At 47.6% G+C, this 17,587-nt stretch overlaps 1 protein-coding gene across 11 annotated transcripts in view; it reads left to right on the top strand.

Annotated features, from left to right (window-relative positions):
- Positions 1–3,629: 3,629 nt before the first annotated feature.
- Positions 3,630–17,587, top strand: part of magi1b (membrane associated guanylate kinase, WW and PDZ domain containing 1b) — a 74,719-nt gene continuing 60,761 nt past the window's right edge. For 6 of the 11 annotated variants that reach the window (XM_035520371.2, XM_035520369.2, XM_081705839.1 and 3 more), the window contains exon 1: positions 3,633–4,436. In XM_035520371.2, coding sequence (XP_035376264.1) covers positions 4,139–4,436 — 298 coding nt within the window. In that variant the 5' untranslated portion in view covers positions 3,633–4,138. Of the gene's footprint in view, positions 4,437–17,587 lie in introns of all 11 variants that reach the window. The other 5 variants (XM_081705840.1, XM_035520375.2, XM_035520372.2 and 2 more) reach the window with 3 other exon arrangements.

The raw sequence follows: 17,587 nt of genomic DNA, 5'->3' as shown, positions 1-17,587 counted from the left end.
CCAAGTACAGCTCGGGTCTGGGATGCTGGGACAAGGACGCGATTTATGGAGTTATGGGAAAAGACATTACACTGAACCCACCCAAGCAAATGGCTATAGGCAGAAAGACTTACATTGTGATGTGCTCAGGGGTTTAAGTGTCGGGATTAGTGTGGGGTTTAGTGTGGAGTTTAGTGAGGGGTTCAGGGTAGTGTTTAGTATGGAGTTTAGTGTAGGGTTTAATATGGGTTGAGTGTAGGGTTTAATATGGAGATTAGTATGGGTTTAGTGTAAGGTTTAGTATAGGGTTTAGTATGGGGTTTAGTGTAGAGTATAGTATGGGGTTTAATATGGGGTTTAGTGTAAGGTTTAGTATGGGTTGAGTGTAGGGTTTAATCTAGGGATTAGTATGGGTTTAGTGTAGGGTTTAGTATGGGGTTTAGTATGGGGTTTAATGTAGGGTTTAGTATGTGGTTTAGTATGGGTTTAGTATGGGGTTTAGTGTAGGGTTTAGTGTAGGGTTTAGTGTAGGGTTTAGTGTGGGGTTTAGTGTAGGGTTTAGTGTGGGGTTTAGTATGGGGTTTAGTATGGGGTTTAGTGTAGGGTTTAGTATGGGGTTTGGTGTAGGGTTTAGTGTGGGGTTTAGTGTGGGGTTTAGTATGGGGTTTAGTATGTGGTTTAGTGTGGGGTTTAGTATGGGTTTAGTATGGGGTTTAGTGTAGGGTTTAGTGTAGGGTTTAGTATGGGTTTAGTGTAGGGTTTAGTATGGGGTTTAGTGTAGGGTTTAGTGTGGGGTTTAGTGTGGGGTTTAGTATGGGGTTTAGTGTAGGGTTTCGTATGGGGTTTAGTATGGGTTTAGTATGGGGTTTAGTGTAGGGTTTAGTATGGGGTTTAGTATGGGGTTTAGTATGGGGTTTAGTGTAGGGTTTAGTGTGGGGTTTAGTGTAGGGTTTAGTATGGGGTTTAGTGTAGGGTTTAGTATGGGGTTTAGTATGGGGTTTAGTGTAGGGTTTAGTGTGGTGTTTAGTGTGGTGTTTAGTGTAGGGTTTAGTATGGGGTTTAGTGTAGGGTTTAGTATGGGGTTTAGTATGGGGTTTGGTGTAGGGTTTAGTGTGGGGTTTGGTGTAGGGTTTAGTGTGGGGTTTAGTATGGGGTTTATGGTGGCTTATAGCAGAAATAAGCAGCACGTTCATTATTAAGTACAGCAAAACAGTTCATGAGCACATGGTGTTTGCAGAGCTTAAAATAAAAACACACTAAGGTGGCTAAAATATAAAGTAAAAGATCACGAAAAGGTTCAACTTTAAGCATTTTAAATGTGTATTTAAAATGTGTATCATATCTCAAAATATGACAGCAATCCTATAAAATCTGCAATGATTATTTGGGTGTGAAATAATCCATATTGCAATATTGACTCCATGGCCTCTGCATTACATGTCCTCTAGAAGTCAAAGAAGATACGAACTTACTGGATGATGGACACGTCGCTATCATTAGTGTAACTAATGTCATTGAGGTTATATCACATCAGTGCAGTTGTAGGGCCAAATGTTTTTAAATCCTTACATAAATTATTATTGACATGAAAACTGACTAACCATTTCCAACAGAAGAATTGTTGACAATGAATGTTGAAATGTTGAAAAAAAGAAATATTGATATATTATAAATAAATAAATGCCGTCATATGTAATTATAAGCAGAAACCTCATGTTTCATTTCTGTACGAACAGGGTTCATTGTTCGCAATAATAATGAGCTTGTCATGCATGGCTGATACGTGAGGAAAGATTCTCTCTCTTCAGGTTTCTTCTACTTTCCAGGAAATCCTAAAAAGTAAGAGAAACCATCTATGCAATTGTGACTTAAATTAGATCTACTGACACTAATTCACAAAGCAAAATAATTAAATTACAGACGGAAAAGCGACACGCCTCACGATGTCTCAGTCAGATTGGCATGACCTGCCAATAGCAGAGGCTGGTACTGAACTTCACGCATTTGAAATTCTTCTTCTCTCTCTCCTTCTCACTGCCTCGTACTGTCTTTGTCATGCACAGCGTTTGCATACTATGCAAATTCAAGCCCTGGTCTGCGCGTGTGGGCCGGCCCCACCAGCAGAGGGATCAGCAGGCCCCGCCCAAACTTCTCAGGCCTGTGCGAAAAGCAGTCTAGCGCCTCTCGGGAGGGCCAATGAAGTTGGGCATCATGTGTGCCTCATGGTTCTTGTGGCCCAGATGCAGAGGTCCAGCAGACCAAGCGTGCCCCTGGAGGACCGGAGTCAGAGGACAGCTGCTTTAGACTTAAAAACACTCGAGCTACTGCTCCTTTCAGACTAATGGCTGGCGTCTCCGGGGAGAGCGAGCACTTCTGATGGTATTTTTAGGAGCGGAGAGCTCGGACACTCCTGCCAAGGTCAGTGGCACAGTACGTCTGATCTCAGTGATGTGGGTAAAATCAAACTACCTGGGATGGAGTGCACACACATACACACACACACACAGTCATCAATGTTAGCGGCATAGTACGTCTGATCTCAGTGACGTGGGTAAAATCAAACTACCTGGGATGGAGTGCACACACACACACACACACACACACACAGTCATCAATGTTAGCGGCATAGTACGTCTGATCTCAGTGACGTGGGTAAAATCAAACTACCTGGGATGGAGTGCACACACACACACACACACACACACACACACAGACACAGACACCAACACAACAACACACACAAACAAACACACACAAATGCTACAAATAACCATAGTGATGGAAACTGCTCAACTCTTATGCTGTTGACATCATATCACATACAAGTAATTCATTATTATCCTGACTTCTGGAATTTAAGAAAAGCTTTCTCAACACATTTAAGTTTTTATTGCTAAAAAGACCAGGACAAAACCTTCTCTGTCTCTTAACCAGAAATAACAAATATTACTGTGTGCAGTGCAACTTTCTTATTGTGAAATGTGAACAAGGTTATTTTTCTTTGCTAAAAGACCTCAAAATAAATGTCACAGTAAACAAATGAATGAACAAAGCAACAAACAAAAGATGGAAAGCATAGAGTATCTTTGCTGTGCTTATATGAGACTGCTACGGTTACATTTGGCGAGACGCTTCGAGGAACAGAGGATGGTCTGGTTGAAGCAGAACACACACTTCCCACTCTCCGTTCCGCTGATGACAGTTCAAACTGGACTTACATGGTACCCATCAGTGTCAGACTGACAAAACTCACAACGCAGCATAAAAACCCCCACGAAGCATTCACAAGTGCAATAAGTGATTAGAATAAATCCAATTAAAGTTTAAAGGATTTTACTGAGGGACTTGTTTTCTTGTCATTACATTTTTAGTCATCGATGTTTATCGAGCTAATTCAAATGACAAAAACACTAAGAACTGGATCATTTTACTGTTACAACGTAACTGTATTATATTAACAACATTTGATCGCTATTCATACGAACATTCATAAACCGGTTTGGGATCGTAAACATTCTCTGGGCTGCTTAATATAGGCGGGCGCTAGGACCCGGCGTGCAGCGCGCTTGGCTTTTCCTTAGAAGACGCCGGAGGGCAGAAGGGCGCATGCGCGCGTTTTACTATCGCTCCAACCTATGGCTGGGCGCAGAATCGGACGAAGTGGAGGGAACGGGAGACTGCGCCGTACCTGTTTAAAGGAGCCGTGATCCGCGAAGCACCAAGCACAACGGCCGGCCAGTCTTGGGGGAAAAAGCCGCGTCTTTGAATCAGAGATGAATCCAGTGACTTAGAAAAGACTTAGTGACTCAGAAAGAATTTAAAAAATTTAAAAGTGTTGACGCAAGGTGTTTCCGAAACTAAGGCAGACAGATGAGACTGATCGAGAGGATTCAAATATGTTAAGCAAATTAGAAATATAACGCATGCTAATTAGAAGCAGCTGGTGTGGCCGGAGTTCCACTTAAGTGAACGTATCGAATAAGGATGGCTTGATGTTTTGTGCGTGTGTGGCGGAAAAGGTGCATTCATGTTTCGAGGGAGCGAATAGAAACTTTCTGCGTATCGTTCGGCCATTTGAGCCTATGAACCAAACCGTCCGGGTTTTCCCTTTTCCTTTTTATCAGTGGGACCACCTGTTTGTGGACGGATCTTGCTCACAATGTCCAAAGTGGCGCAGAAGAAAAGCCACTGGACCGCCAAAGTTAACGAATGCGCGATCTGCAAGGACAGTCGCGGGGAGTTCAACGTGCAACTCCGCGGCGGCGCGGAGAACGGCGAGTTCGCGTACGTCGGACCCGTAAACGAGAGCGTCCTGCTCTATAAGAGTGGGAAACTGACAGAAGGGGACCTGCTACTGGAGGTGGAGACCCTCTCCGTGTCCGGACTGCCGCTGTACGACGTGTTAAACATCCTGAGGAACTTCAACGGACCCGTTAGGCTAAAGACCGTCCGGCAAGGTAAGCGACCCCTGCTTTATTTCACGTCGTACTGTCCCGATCAGGATCTGGGGCACAGGATGGACTAACCTCGCAAAATACGATTAATTGAAGATCATCACGTGTGTATTTACTAAACCAGAGTGTACTCCCCCCCCCGCCCCCCGTTTGTTTGTGTGTTACAAACGGTCCGTTTTGCGTTCAGTTATATTGGCCTGTAGGCGGACGAGTAGGCACTGACCCCCAATCTGCAAGTCTCGGATGGAGACGTGAGAGCCCGCAGCGTGCAGGTCTCGCGCTGACGCACGCTACTCACGCGTCCATATGGAGCTCGCGATCAGCGCGTCGCCTTTGGCCCACGCGCTCCCGCCCGTTCGACCCTGTTCTCTGAACGACTTCAGACAGCTTCAGGAAACCAGCCAGTCAGCCTCGGCTGCATTCCTGGAGCTCTCTCTCTCTCTCTCTCTCTCTCCCTCTCTCTCTCTCTCTCTCTCTCTCTCTCTCTCTCTCTCATATAGGCGTGTTTAGTTTCAGTTAATCTGTCATGCCTGGAATTTGTGACGAAAATCAGTTTACAAAATGAGTTTGGCAACAATCTCTTAAACAAAAGTGATGCACTGTCTTCCAGTGTGTGTATGTATGTATGCATGTATATAGTGTGTGTGTGTAGGATGTCAATGACTCTAGAGCTCAGCTGACCTTATTTGAAGTGTTTTTTTCAGATGGCTTTTAAGTTTCACAACTATAAAATGGAGTTCCCTCCAAAACTTACATTCACACACTCCCAATACTTACTTCACCACTTACTGTGCTGACATTAAGTGATGAAGTGGTCACGTCTCTGTGCTGGGAGCTGCTTCTGGTGTTCAGCCTGTGGTCTCTACAGAGACCCGCGGTGCTGTTTGCTAGTGCAGCTCATATCTTCTTATTAATCTTTGTTCATTTTTACACTGTGACTCCTATGTAATTTTTGACTTTTCTGATTTTGTGTGGGAACCTGGGTCTTTATAAGGAATAATCAGTTGTACGAGTACCTGTTCACTGATGGAATAATAATTGCAGGAGTCTGTAACGAAAACGTGTCTTAAAAATGTATCATAAGGAAGTCCAACTGGGTCTTATATTAGAGTGGCTGGAGTAAGTTAGCCTGCCGCCATGGAAACGATGCCAGCACAAAACATTTAACCTTGGTGTTTTACGGCTCTCCGGTGAACTCGGATCGCGCAGCACGACTGATTGTATCTGTTTTTTCCACAAAGGAAATCCTGGTATTTTACTCATCTCCCACAGAGCCTAAAATGAGCAGACAGACACCTTTCACAATCCCTGACTTCCTTGGGCCAAACTGGAAAAGCTGGCCTCTGTTTACACTGGAATCATGGCGAGGCTTGCTGATCTGCTGGGGGAGGGTTAAAGGTCACTTGGGCTCTGGCCCACATCAGCCTGCTAAGTAAACTGGGTGTGGCTGTCTGTCCTAGAACATGACTGGTACATGAGACCAACGGATACCACAGGGGAGGGTGGATTGGCCTTCTCAGACAACACTGCCCAGACCTGCTTTGGACATGTGCTTAAATGTCTCTCACCTTCCCATATTTGACATGCCACAGAACAATTAAAAACACTTTTTTTGTGCTTCTGTTGTTTTCTTGCATATATTTTAAATAATCCCTTGCTTTTCACTCCTTTTGAGAGAAGTGCCGTCATCTTGTTGGAGACTGGCAGGCCCCGGATACCGATGCAGCAGGACGTAGGTCTGAGTGGGCAGCGCTGAACTAGAAGCGCGTCAGATGGTTTTAGTGATCTGAGGGTGCGCTCCCCTTTTTAGGAGGAGTGGTTTCTGGCCTCTCACTTTTTTTGTTTAACAAACTGGACAGGTATGATGCTAAACTCTGTTTCATGAAACTGATCCTGAATCAGCATAAATGGGATCCTATCACCATCCAGCCTCCGTGTAAAGGCGGTTAGGAGGCTGCGCTGCTGTTTGTGCCATCATCTTTCTGGGAGTGTTTGGAGTTTTTCTTTCTCTGTAATGAGGTTGGCTGTACAGCGCATCCTCGATGAAGGCAGCAGTCAGTGAGTGTGAAGCCGTAACTTCACCAAGGTGTTTGGAGGTTAACCAGAGCAACCTGAACCTTTTGGTTTTGTGACCTTTTAATCCTAATTTAGGCGAATGGAGCAGGAGAGAGGTTTTCTATAAATTTGTGTGTGTAGAACTTGATCTACTTGTTGGGAATTAATAGGTATGTGCAGTTCAACAAAATTTACATTTTTTAAATCTCTTCTGAACAATAGCCAATTTCCTGACTGCTCCGTTCTCGCTCAAGTTAATTTTGGTCTCTCAGCAAAGATGAGCTAGTCAAAACGTATCAAGGTCATCTAGATGGGGTCTGCTTCTCCTCGCGAGAGTCCATTAAAAAAAAAAAACACAGGCTGAAGACACCGAGACCTTCTGCTAGATTGACTGGTTCCGTTACCATGAACTTGAATTGCCAGCATGTGTTCTGCAGACTCTGAGGACTCTGCGATTCAGTTTTGTTTTCACTTTTTCTGATTCAACTTGGTCAGCAGAACATATTGGGTGTAGGATTTGGGTGTTTTTCATGTTCTAACATCTTCCAGATGTTTGTGTCGGTGTGTTGTACGTTCACCGATCGCGTTCGTAAAAGGCAAAAACGTGTCACGTTTGCGATTTTTGCACAGGCCGTAAAGTCAAAGTTCGTTTGTCAGCTTGAATTCCAGGTTTGCCGTGACATTAAAAATTACATCTGGTGTTGAAGGGACTGAGCGATCGGTTGGGACGTGTGTGTCGATTTGAAACCCTGGAAGCTCTGGGTGTTTACGACTCACGCGAGCTGCGTATGAACAGGGTGTGGGTGTCTGGGTGGAGGACCGTGCATAGCTGGAGATGGTGTATGGGGCATGATGGCTGTACAGTAGAACATTGAGGATCCATCCTGTCTCTCTGCGTGGACTGTATAATCTCTACAGTATAATCCGGTCTCTCTCTGTCTGGACTGTATAATCCTGTGCGGCGTTGGGATTATTCTCCAAAGCTTTGTCGTTTCCCTCCCCAGTTTTAACTTGCGAGCACGCGCGTGTGTATGTGCGCTCGTTTGTACTGCCTCTTCTCTCATTAACACCTTTTTAATTGCTTGGATCGCTCTGTCCAGTCTTGTTAATTGCCACTGAAGGTCTGATGCCCTGATCAGGCTTGTTGTCGGTCATCTCCATCGCTATGGTAACTGACGTGATGGCGATGTGATGTGGCTGGTGAACCATGCTGGCCGACTGGGCTGATGTCCTGAGAACTGGGTCTCCTACACACACACACACACACACACGTATGTGTACATACAAATGATTCATTAACTGGTCTTATTTAGAATTATAATGCTTTGGTGTTATTGTGCAGCAGTGCAACGACATTAGAGATCCAGCATTTGAATGTTTTGTTTTTCTCTCTTTCTCTCTGCTAGAGTGTGAGAGGGTGGCACTCCTTCTGTTCCCTGTGATGCTATTCTGAAACCTCTTGTGTGGTCCCACAGCAATGCCTCACTTTAAATCAGGCGGTGCAGTAAAGCTCTGCTGGCCTGCTCTGTAATTCCAGCGCGGCATTAAGGAAGCGCCCCTCCTACAGCTCCAGGGCCCGAGCACTGCTCCGCTCTCCATGGAGACAAGGGCCGGGGTTTCTCTTTTAACGGGAAGGAGGTGAAATTGCCCTGTCCAGGCTGCTGTCTCTCCCGTTTCTGGGAGAGGTGTTTTCCTTCCTTCTCTCCTTGCGGAGGAAGAGGAAATGGGCATCTCTGATATGTCCGGGTCACGAGTGGGACAAACCCCGATCTGTTCGCTCAGGCAGTGCAGATTTTGAAGGGGAGGTTCCCTTCTGTTCATTTACATGTTCCACTCCTATAAATACTCCAGTGGACAGAAAGGTTTATTCTGTTTGTATAATGTTTTCATCACCTCAGTGTTTCCTGTTCTATACTGTTTGCGTATGCTACGGCAGGGACATTTGTGTTTGTAAAGGATCTTGCAGTAGATCGTTTGGTTCTGATGGGTGGGAGGACACACCACACACACACACACGCACACATGTCTCTTTAAGAGGAACTTTTAAAACAATATTGTCTGTGTTGCTGTTTACCTTTTCAGCACATCTGCACATGTGTAGAAGGGAGGTATAAAGGGAGGCGAAATTTGTGGGAAAACTCCCCTTGTTAACAAAAATCCCAAGGGAATTAAAAAAAAAAAAAAAAAAAAAAAAACCCAGCCCAGAGTGATTCACTGCTGTCTGGCTGATTTCTCATTTGCTGGTTATTTGCTTATTGGCTGATTCTCTTTTCTCTGTTGGGAGAGAGTTTAGTTTTTATGCGGCCTTCAGATAGACCACACAGTTAGCTCTTCGTGCTTAGCGACCGGTCTGCATCACTTCCTCTGTCACCTCCCCTCATGACACTGTGTGCTGAAGTGGGAAAGAGACACTCTTCATTCCCAGAGAATTTCAGAGCAAATCAAAAGCAGGCAGATGGGATCGCTCATCCGGCACTACCTGCTCGTGTTGGAGTGAGCAAAGCTGGAGAATGTTCCGGAAATTTGATTACACATTGCCAAGGCCCGAGCTCTGGAATGCTTGGAATCCTGCTGGACTGGACTGAGTTTATCACCAAAACTGTCACTGGCATTCCTATTTCACCTAGCTTGCTGTCTGCTCGCTCTCTCTCTCTCTCTCTCTCTCATTCTCATTAGTTTACCCCCCTCTTCTCTGCTGCATGGTCTCGGCACAGCCGTGCCCCGGTCCGGGCCGGACAGTGCAGACTTGGCCGCTTCCGTGAGACCAGGGTCAACCAGCACACCACTGGAGCTGGTCAGAAATAACTTTGTCTTCCCGGGTTCAACCTGTCAAACAGGTTAGGGTGAAACTGACACACGTGCATGTGCGCACACACAGGAATGGGAGGGCTGTTTGTGCAGCTGTCAGTCCACCCTCCTGACGCGCCCTCCCGCATGGCTCCATTCAGACGCAGCTTCGCTTTGGTCCTTTCCCTCCCCTTGCTGGTCTGCGATGGATTCCTGTGATCTGGACCCCGTAGCAGGTATAACCAACAGCACATGACCAGTGAGCGGCTGGGAGCTGTGCCCCCTGCTTGGACCAATGGAGTGTGTGACAGTCTCTTTGAGGTCAGGAGAACCGGTAACCACGGTAACGGGTGATGGGGCCCCAGGTTGGTGCTGCTTTCTCTACGCTGATTGATTAAATAAATCTTGTGGGTGCCAACATCAACCCCCCCCCCCCCCCCCCCCGGCTCCCAGATATCCCTGAACCACGTTTTTACTGATGCAGAGTTAAGATTGAAAGCATTCTAAGTGGTGCTTCATCAACCATGTTGGACATAATTTATTATTTTGCCCCCAAAATAGACTACACTTTACCAATAACGTTGTTACAGTGAGTCACTCCGGCTGCTTGGGTCCCTATATTTCACTGCTTTTGAGGTTCTGCCTCAAGCTCACATGTTGTAAAGATGATCCGTTATCGTGTGTTTGAAGCCGTTTGAGAGTGTAGTGTGTACGTTCGTGTGTCTCTGATGGCTGATGTATAGAGGTGAAATATTTTAAAACTACTGAAATGTTGATGCTCCTTCTCATTAATCTGACCAAGCAGAGACGGGGTAAGCAAACTGACATGCTACTGATGGAATCCTTCATGTGTGGTAGCAGTGACTTGGTGTGTGTGGTTACTCGCTGACTTGGTACTCTAGTGTGTCATTTTCTTGCTTTACGTTTTCCTAATTTCTAGAACATTCTTTGTGGAGAAGGTCGACAACTTTTTCAGACAGAAATATCCTCTTGCTCACACGTCTGACCTGTGACTGAGGGCTTTGTGTGCGTCCAGGCTTCTGGGAGACTTCTTCATTCGGATAGTCAGCGGTTTTGTGAGGAGTTTGGCCTGCAGGCAGTACATTTACATTTACCACACTTGTGTGTCTTCACAGAGGCCTGAGAACATGACACCCAGTGTTTCCTGAGTCTGGGGGTGGGGTGGTTCATGCTGCTTTTGCACAGTTTCAGCAAATATTCCACTGGTTGTGCCATGTTTTCAACATGCTGGAGTTTGGAAGTCTAATGTCAAATAAGATGTGAAGTCGTGTGTTATGAAAGGGGCCTTGGGTGTGGAGATCTGAACTTTTGGGTTGAGCTTGGATTGGAGTTTGAATCTGGATTTGAAACGGATTCTGAGTGCGACCTCCTGTGTCTGGACCGAGAGAGCGTTGTGCAGCATTTAGCACAGAGGAAGTTCAGTAGCTGTACTGACAGACGGGGCTCACAGCCTCTCGTCAGGCTGACTGAGAGTTTCAGCGCTCTCACCAGCTGGGTCACAGTGTTTGAGATGGGCATCTGCCCATCTTGATCCAAATAAATTGTGTATGGTAGTGCTGCACCCCCTTCCAGACAGGATTTCTGTAGAACCTTCTGCCATACTGGGATGCTAAACGGGATTGTCATACTTTCAAAATGCAACGCTTTTGTAAAAAACGTAGACCCTTCTGCTGTGACGGCAGGTGTCTCGCATGAGGTCCACGCCACATCACAACTTTTATTTGTCTGTTATTCTGCGTGTGGACATGTGGGAGGGGCTATAATGGATGCTCCACCCCTTCAGACCAATTACACTCAAATTCTCAACACGAGAGAGAGTTCAGAGACGTCACGACTGAATAATCTGAAGGAATAAACTTGAATGTGAAACAGTCATGGATGAAATCTAGTAACTAAATCCTCTCTCTCTCTCATTTTAAGCCCTTGTCTGGTCTAGGAGGACTCGGGCCTGTTTCTTACACATTTGAGATGCCATAAAGCTCATTAGATATGGGGAGTTTGAGAGGGGTGTGTGTTTTGAAAGGGTGTGACTTGGTGAGATTGCTATGTTACAGCAGAAGGTAGCAAATACTTCAGTTATAGTTCAGTGTTTCCGGAATGGTCCGTGCTTCATATTCTCGGTGGGAAAGCCCCTCACTGCGTGCGCGCGCGCACACTCTCCATTCTTCTCGCCATCATACTAAATCAGTTCCAGTGGGTTTTGTGTCCAGCACTAATCACTTGCTCCTTGTGCCTTTTGATGGGCTGTCATATGGAGTGGGGGGGGGGTGTGTGTGTGTGCGCACACGCTCACGCGCTTATACAGTCAGTTGTAAGGTCTGCACAGTGTGAACCAAAACATTGTCTGCATCTGTTGGGTTTTAGTAAACGGATGTGGTAGCCCTGGGTGGGGTCGTTTTGCCACTCTTGCGTCAGGCTGGGCGCGAGCCCCGTGATGTCATGCCGTTCCAGATCTCGAGCTGCGCTGAGGTTACGTGTGTGCACTCTTTCACATCACTGGCACCAGTTCATGTGGGCTTGGAAGACGACAAAACTGCATGAACACCCAGGTTCTGCAATGTTGTGGGTTTTTACGGAGGTGTAGCTCTGGGGTTTGAGCGCCGGCGTGGTTGGAGGTTTACGTGAAGCTGCTATAGGCCTTAGTGTGCAGGCATGACTACTGTGGGCGTGCTCGCTGGATGCAGTACCTGGATCAATAAGTCGGACCAGATATGTGTAAATAAGGAGCTCTGGGGTGAGTGTGTGTGAGAGTTGTGTGGCGGTTGGACAGAAGCCTGTCGCACAGTCTTTAACGCCGGTATTTAAAGGTGAATGTGGAAACATTTCATCCCCACTCTGAGTTTCTGCTCTCTGCTTCATTTTTCCACTTTTATCTTAGCATTTTTAATACCTTCTGCTCTTCTTTCTCTAACGTCTTCTGTTGTTTTCCTCCGTGAAGAGATAAAGGAATAAGAACACCGAGGCTGTTAATGGCTCATGAATGGTCCGGGCTGGATCTGGAGAACACACACAGGTGCTGGATGGACTCGGACCCCTCGGCTTGTGGAGGGGACCCTGTGGGTGGGCCGTGCTGCCGGGTGACCCTGCGACACCCCCTGCGGCTTTGCAAAACAGTAGCAGTAGGGGGCTCTAAGTGCTGTTCCACTACAGAGTTGATTTTAACGTGTTGAGAATCGACTACCATGCAGAGAAAATCCGTCAACGTGCTAGAAAAATCTTCCGTCTGTGTACCAAGCCCACGGAAGTCCAGTGATGGGAGTTCAGGTGCTTAACAGAGCAGCTGGACGTTATTACAGGAAATGGCTCTAGTTGGCAGACAGGTGGAGCGTCCAAGACGGCGGTGTGCTGGCTCGTTCCTGAGCTGGACCCAGTATCCAGTCTTTTCCATTTTGTTCTCTGCTTTGAGTTGCTTCAGTTCAGGACGGGTGCCTGACTGGAACAGAGGCACAGGGACCCGAGGCGCAGGCTCTCATAAATGACGGTACCGCACGTGTGTCGGGGCAGTAATATAGTATCGCTATAGTATAGTATTGTAATATAGTATTGCCCTATTTTGCACAGCCGATCCAAGCTCCTGAGGACTTAGTGCCGTGTGTGTGTGTGTGTGTGTGTGTGTGTGTGTGTGTGTGCATAAGGCGGGGGGGCAGGTTAATGATTTACCCATACACCTGCCATTCCTGTTTCTTTCTCTGTCATATACTCTAACCCTATCAGACTTTCCCTAGAGTTTTAGGAGTATAGTTTTCTGTCCTACAGGCATGTCTTTTTGTCGTGGGCATGTCACACACTAGACATAACAAAAGCTTTGTCGTTTGTTTACAGAGGTGGATGCATTGGCTGAAATGGCACGTGTGTGTGTGTGTGTGTGTGGTCAGCTGTAATGGATAGCCTCTAATTAGGAAACCTCCACTGTAAACTAGAGTGTAAACATCAAGCCTCAAAACAAACAAAGCACTCGTCGTCATTGCTAACAGTTTTCCTTAATAATAACCAAAGCTGAAACTGGTCTGAGATCAGCGTTTAAGAACAGAATGCTTTGTAAAGAAGTCTTATCTGGTAGTTTTGGTTACTTGAGTGGATTTTGGAAACTGGACAGCTCTAAAGGTAATGTGCTCTTTCATTTTCCTGTGGGTGCATGCATGCAAGTTCTGCTCATTCTTTGTAGGTATGCATGAGGTGTTTGCACAAGTTTCTCAGTTTGTGTCAGAAACTGGACAGAAGGGAGGCCTATCCCACATGTTGGCCCTGCTCCGCTGGAATGTGCGGACTTTTGCGCCCTCGTGCTCCGCTGCATCGCCTCGGTTTCCGTCTGTCGTCCTCACCCTTGGTTTGTGACTCTTCAGCCCTCGTCTGACCGCACCCAGCATCCCCTGCTGTCCAAGGGAGCTTTCAGGCCAAACCAAACAAAACGTTTCGCCCGCGCCCTCCGTGGTGGAAATTCAGCCTTAGACGTTTGTTTCATATACGCTTACATATGCTTGTTTCATATATACATACACATCATTGGAAAAGGAGCCAAGACATTTGCTCTGCACTGTGTGTGTGTGTGTGTGTGTGTGTGTGTGTGTGTGTGTGCAGATCATCCCAGTGTCGGGTTCTGGCTTCATCGCTCTCTTTAACGCAGTGGGGGGCCGCCTGGGTCGGTCCACACCTCGGGCAGGCCCGCTGTGCACTGCGTGGGTCGACACGCCCGACGACTGGAGTTCAGCTGGTGCCTGATGTACGCGAGAACAATATGCATTGTGTTAGGAAGCGTTAAAGTGTGCAGAGAGAGAGAGCGAGAAGAAAAGAATGAGATGAGCGTGCCGGAGAAAAGGACGAGACAAGCATGCCGGTTTCATCACAAGGCGATTTTGCACACAGTGAACAGCTGTCAGGGAAAATCATAAACTGCTTTTTTAAAATGTGGCTCTTAGGATGCGCTTTTTATTTTGTAAGCGTGTTGGCACGTTGCAAATAGAGCTAGGCTGTCACTCACAGCAGAAATGTTCTGTCTGTCAGCATCTGGACTGAGCTCACAGAATAAGCACTGTGTGTGTGTGTGTGTGAGGTTAAGTCTTCTACCTTCATTCTGTCTGGGGTCAGTGTTTAGCTTCAGGTCCTTTTGTAACTGTATCTGCTCCATGTCATACTTTTTCATGCTCGGCTGTCCGGGTGAAGATCCTGGAGGAAGCCACACACCTGTTTGGCTTTTTGCTGAGTGGCATGTGCATACCTGATGATGATGATGAAGAAGCTGTCCTAGGTCGGACGCTTGTTGCGTTTGTGACCGATTTGCAGACCTACTGAACTCTCCCCTGAGACTGGAGCATAGCAGTTAGGTGGGGGCTGGACTTGGCGTTATCCGTGATTGAGTGATTGGGGGGGTTGCTAGAGTTGTTGCTGTAGTGTGTGTGTGCATGTGATTGATTGATTTGTTTAATAGGGTTTGAGTCTTCATGCAGGCTGGTTACCAGTTACATAAGTATGCATGTGTCCGCACCCAAAAATATTTGTGCATACATGCGAGTTGGTGCGTTAGACTGAGAGGACGAGGTGACTGTTTATCTTAAGCCTGCAGTAGGATTCATAACCCCGCCCCCTGCCACGCCCCCCACAGCTCTTTGGTTGCTATGATACCTTCATAGCGGTCAGAATTGACGGTAAAGCTCGTAACCGTGTGCCCATACTTGCATTAATCGCCGCACACTCGTGCTCTCCCTGTGCTGACGCACTGACCCTGACGCATTAGAACCGTGTTTTTCGTGCCGTGTGTCTCATATGTTAACACTGCTATCGTTATCGTGGGTTTTTAGTCGTTAGCTAAGTGCTAATCGATACGGTATTTTTACGACGTTGCATCCATTGGCACGTTCTCGGAGCTTACTGCTGATGCGCGCCTTGTTGTGGTCGTGGTCGTGCAGTGGTAGCTCAGTGGTTAGTGTGCCGAGTCGAGGCTAAGCGATCTGCGCCTGCAGAGAAGCGCTGACCCTCCGACACGATGACCCACGGGTCCGAGCACGCTTTAGTCAGATCTGTAGGCCTACGCGCCGTGCTCGGTCCCTCCCGCGCAGCCGTGCCGGTTAGCTAACGGCTCATCCCTCATCGGCGTTCAACGAGGTGTCGTCGTCGTCGCTGCTGAGAAAGTGTGTGTGTGTGTGTGTGTGTGTGTGTGTGTGTGTGTGTGTGTGTGTGTGTGTGTGTGTGTGTGTGTGTGTGTGTGTGTGTGTGTGTGTGTGTGTGTGTGTGTGTGAGAATTTCCGTTTTTGCCCTTACCGGCGGTACGGCTCTCCGCTCGGCACAAGAATCTGTAAACGGATTAAACGGAGCGGTTAAAGATGCCAGACAGAATTTGCGAGGAATATTAGCAGAATTTAATTGGCTGGTCATCATATGACGGAAGGTCTGTGTGTGTGTGTGTGTGTGTAAAGTCTCTGTCTGTCCGTCTGTGTGTGTGTGTGTGTCTGTGTCTGTAAAGGAGTCTGCCCTCTGCGACGCTGAAATTGAGCCATGGCGGAGGTCTTTTGCTCATCGGGGGAGCAGACTAGGTGTTGGGACGGAAGAGGTTCGGTAATGGCTTTACGGCCTTGTAGGTCACGTAACAGCGCTACGGTTTAAAAGGCGTCACACGGACGTTTTCTGTGAATTCTGATGATGCGATTCAAGAAACGTCAGTTGTGCCTCGTTTATTATGGCGTCGTGACAAAATACGCACAGAGCTTTACCGATTTTGTCATAAGGAACAGAGTATGTTTGAGGCTTACTGATTTAAAGCATATTGGTACTCAAATTTTGAATAAATGTAGCAAAGGCTTGTAGAGGAAACGCTATTTTTTAATTTTTTTATTTTTCAGAGAACACTTTAGGTAAGCAGCGGGGACGTCTCGCCCAGCAGAAGTGAGCACTTGCAGCTCACGCTGTCTGGAGTGGAGCCTAGCGAACCCACACTCGTCCCAGCCGTCATTACCGGCACCTCTGAGGAATACGCACAGCAGGGTTGGGGGCACTCCTGCCCACCATCACATCTGGGGGAGTAAAGTAACTTGATAGCATGCACACAGACCAGGAGATTCATCAGACTGCCTCGAGCCGAACGTCCGTCCCTCCGCCCCAGGTCATTCCCTGCGGATGTTCTAAGGTGCCGTTACCCAGGAGTGCTCCCGACTTGTTCAGCTTCTTGCCTTCTCTTAACACTTTAACTGGAACAGTTGAGCGAGGCCGAGCTGTTCCTGGGTCCGTGATTGCGAGATGCCGGGAAGCCCCTTTCCTTCTCAGGATTTGAGTAACAGTTCGACAGTTGGATTTGGTTACAGACGTCCAGACACATCCTGGGTGTGGTTGCCAAACATAGCAGACTTACTCGAACCAAACGGTTAACAACTTGTATTCGGCGTTTTATTAAATTAACCCTTTGCAGTCCTTCCTCCATCCGCGGCATGTGCTCCACCCTGGCCCACACCCTCGCTGGGCTCCTGCCTCCTCCATCCCTCCGCGGATGTGCCGCGTGGAGGCGTTCGTAGGCAGTGCTGGCGATCGCACCTCCGTTGCTCTGCTCCTGGGGTGCGTAAGGAGGTCCAGGGTTTGCTGAGACGCACCAATGAATGCCACGCGATGTCCTGTGCAGACGACCAGACAAGAACGCGTTGTTTCCACCCACAGTAACCGGAAGCGTCTGAGCTAGCGTGCTCATCCTGCGACGTGTGCTGCGTTTGTGTGCCGGCGTCGCTCTTCGGTGGTTTTGCGGGACTAAAGTTGCGTGTCGTCTGAGGAGGGCACCTCTGCGGCCTCGCACGTGCTACCGCAGGGGACCGTGTTAACCGCGCGGCTGGGTTTGTGCCGAGCAGGACGGACGGTCAAAGAGGGAGGGTTCAACCAGACGGGCGAGTAAAGTGGGGGGGCTTGTTAACTTGAAGCAGACGTGAAGGAGTGGAGAAAGCATCTCCAGCCGTACCTCATACTGTGTGTGTGTCCTTCTGAGATGCTGCTCTCGCCGGCTGCAGCGGGTTAGTCCTCGCTGGGTTTGCACTCTTGTTACTGGAGGCTCCGCCCCCGCCAAGCCCCACCCCTCCCCAGCTTCCTTCACACTCCCACGTTCCGGGACGTTCCTGCAGGGATCGGCTCATGGAAAGTTCCCCTCCTTTTTTTTTTTTTTTTTTTGAACTCGTGCTAATGGAGCTTTTGGCTGCAGTGCCTTAACTCCCTGAACTGCAGCATGTTTACTTATTCGATTGCCAGTTTTCTCTCGCTCTTTCTCTTTTTACTCTCCTCCTCCTACTCTTTCTTCTACTCTCTGTCCATCTCCCTCTCTCCGT

The sequence above is a fragment of the Electrophorus electricus genome, chromosome 22 (assembly GCF_041902795.1).
Source record: "Electrophorus electricus isolate QZ-2024a chromosome 22, ASM4190279v1, whole genome shotgun sequence".
Taxonomy (NCBI): Eukaryota; Metazoa; Chordata; class Actinopteri; order Gymnotiformes; family Gymnotidae; genus Electrophorus; species Electrophorus electricus.
Note: the sequence above shows the minus strand (reverse complement) of the source record. Positions and strands in the feature narration are given on the sequence as shown.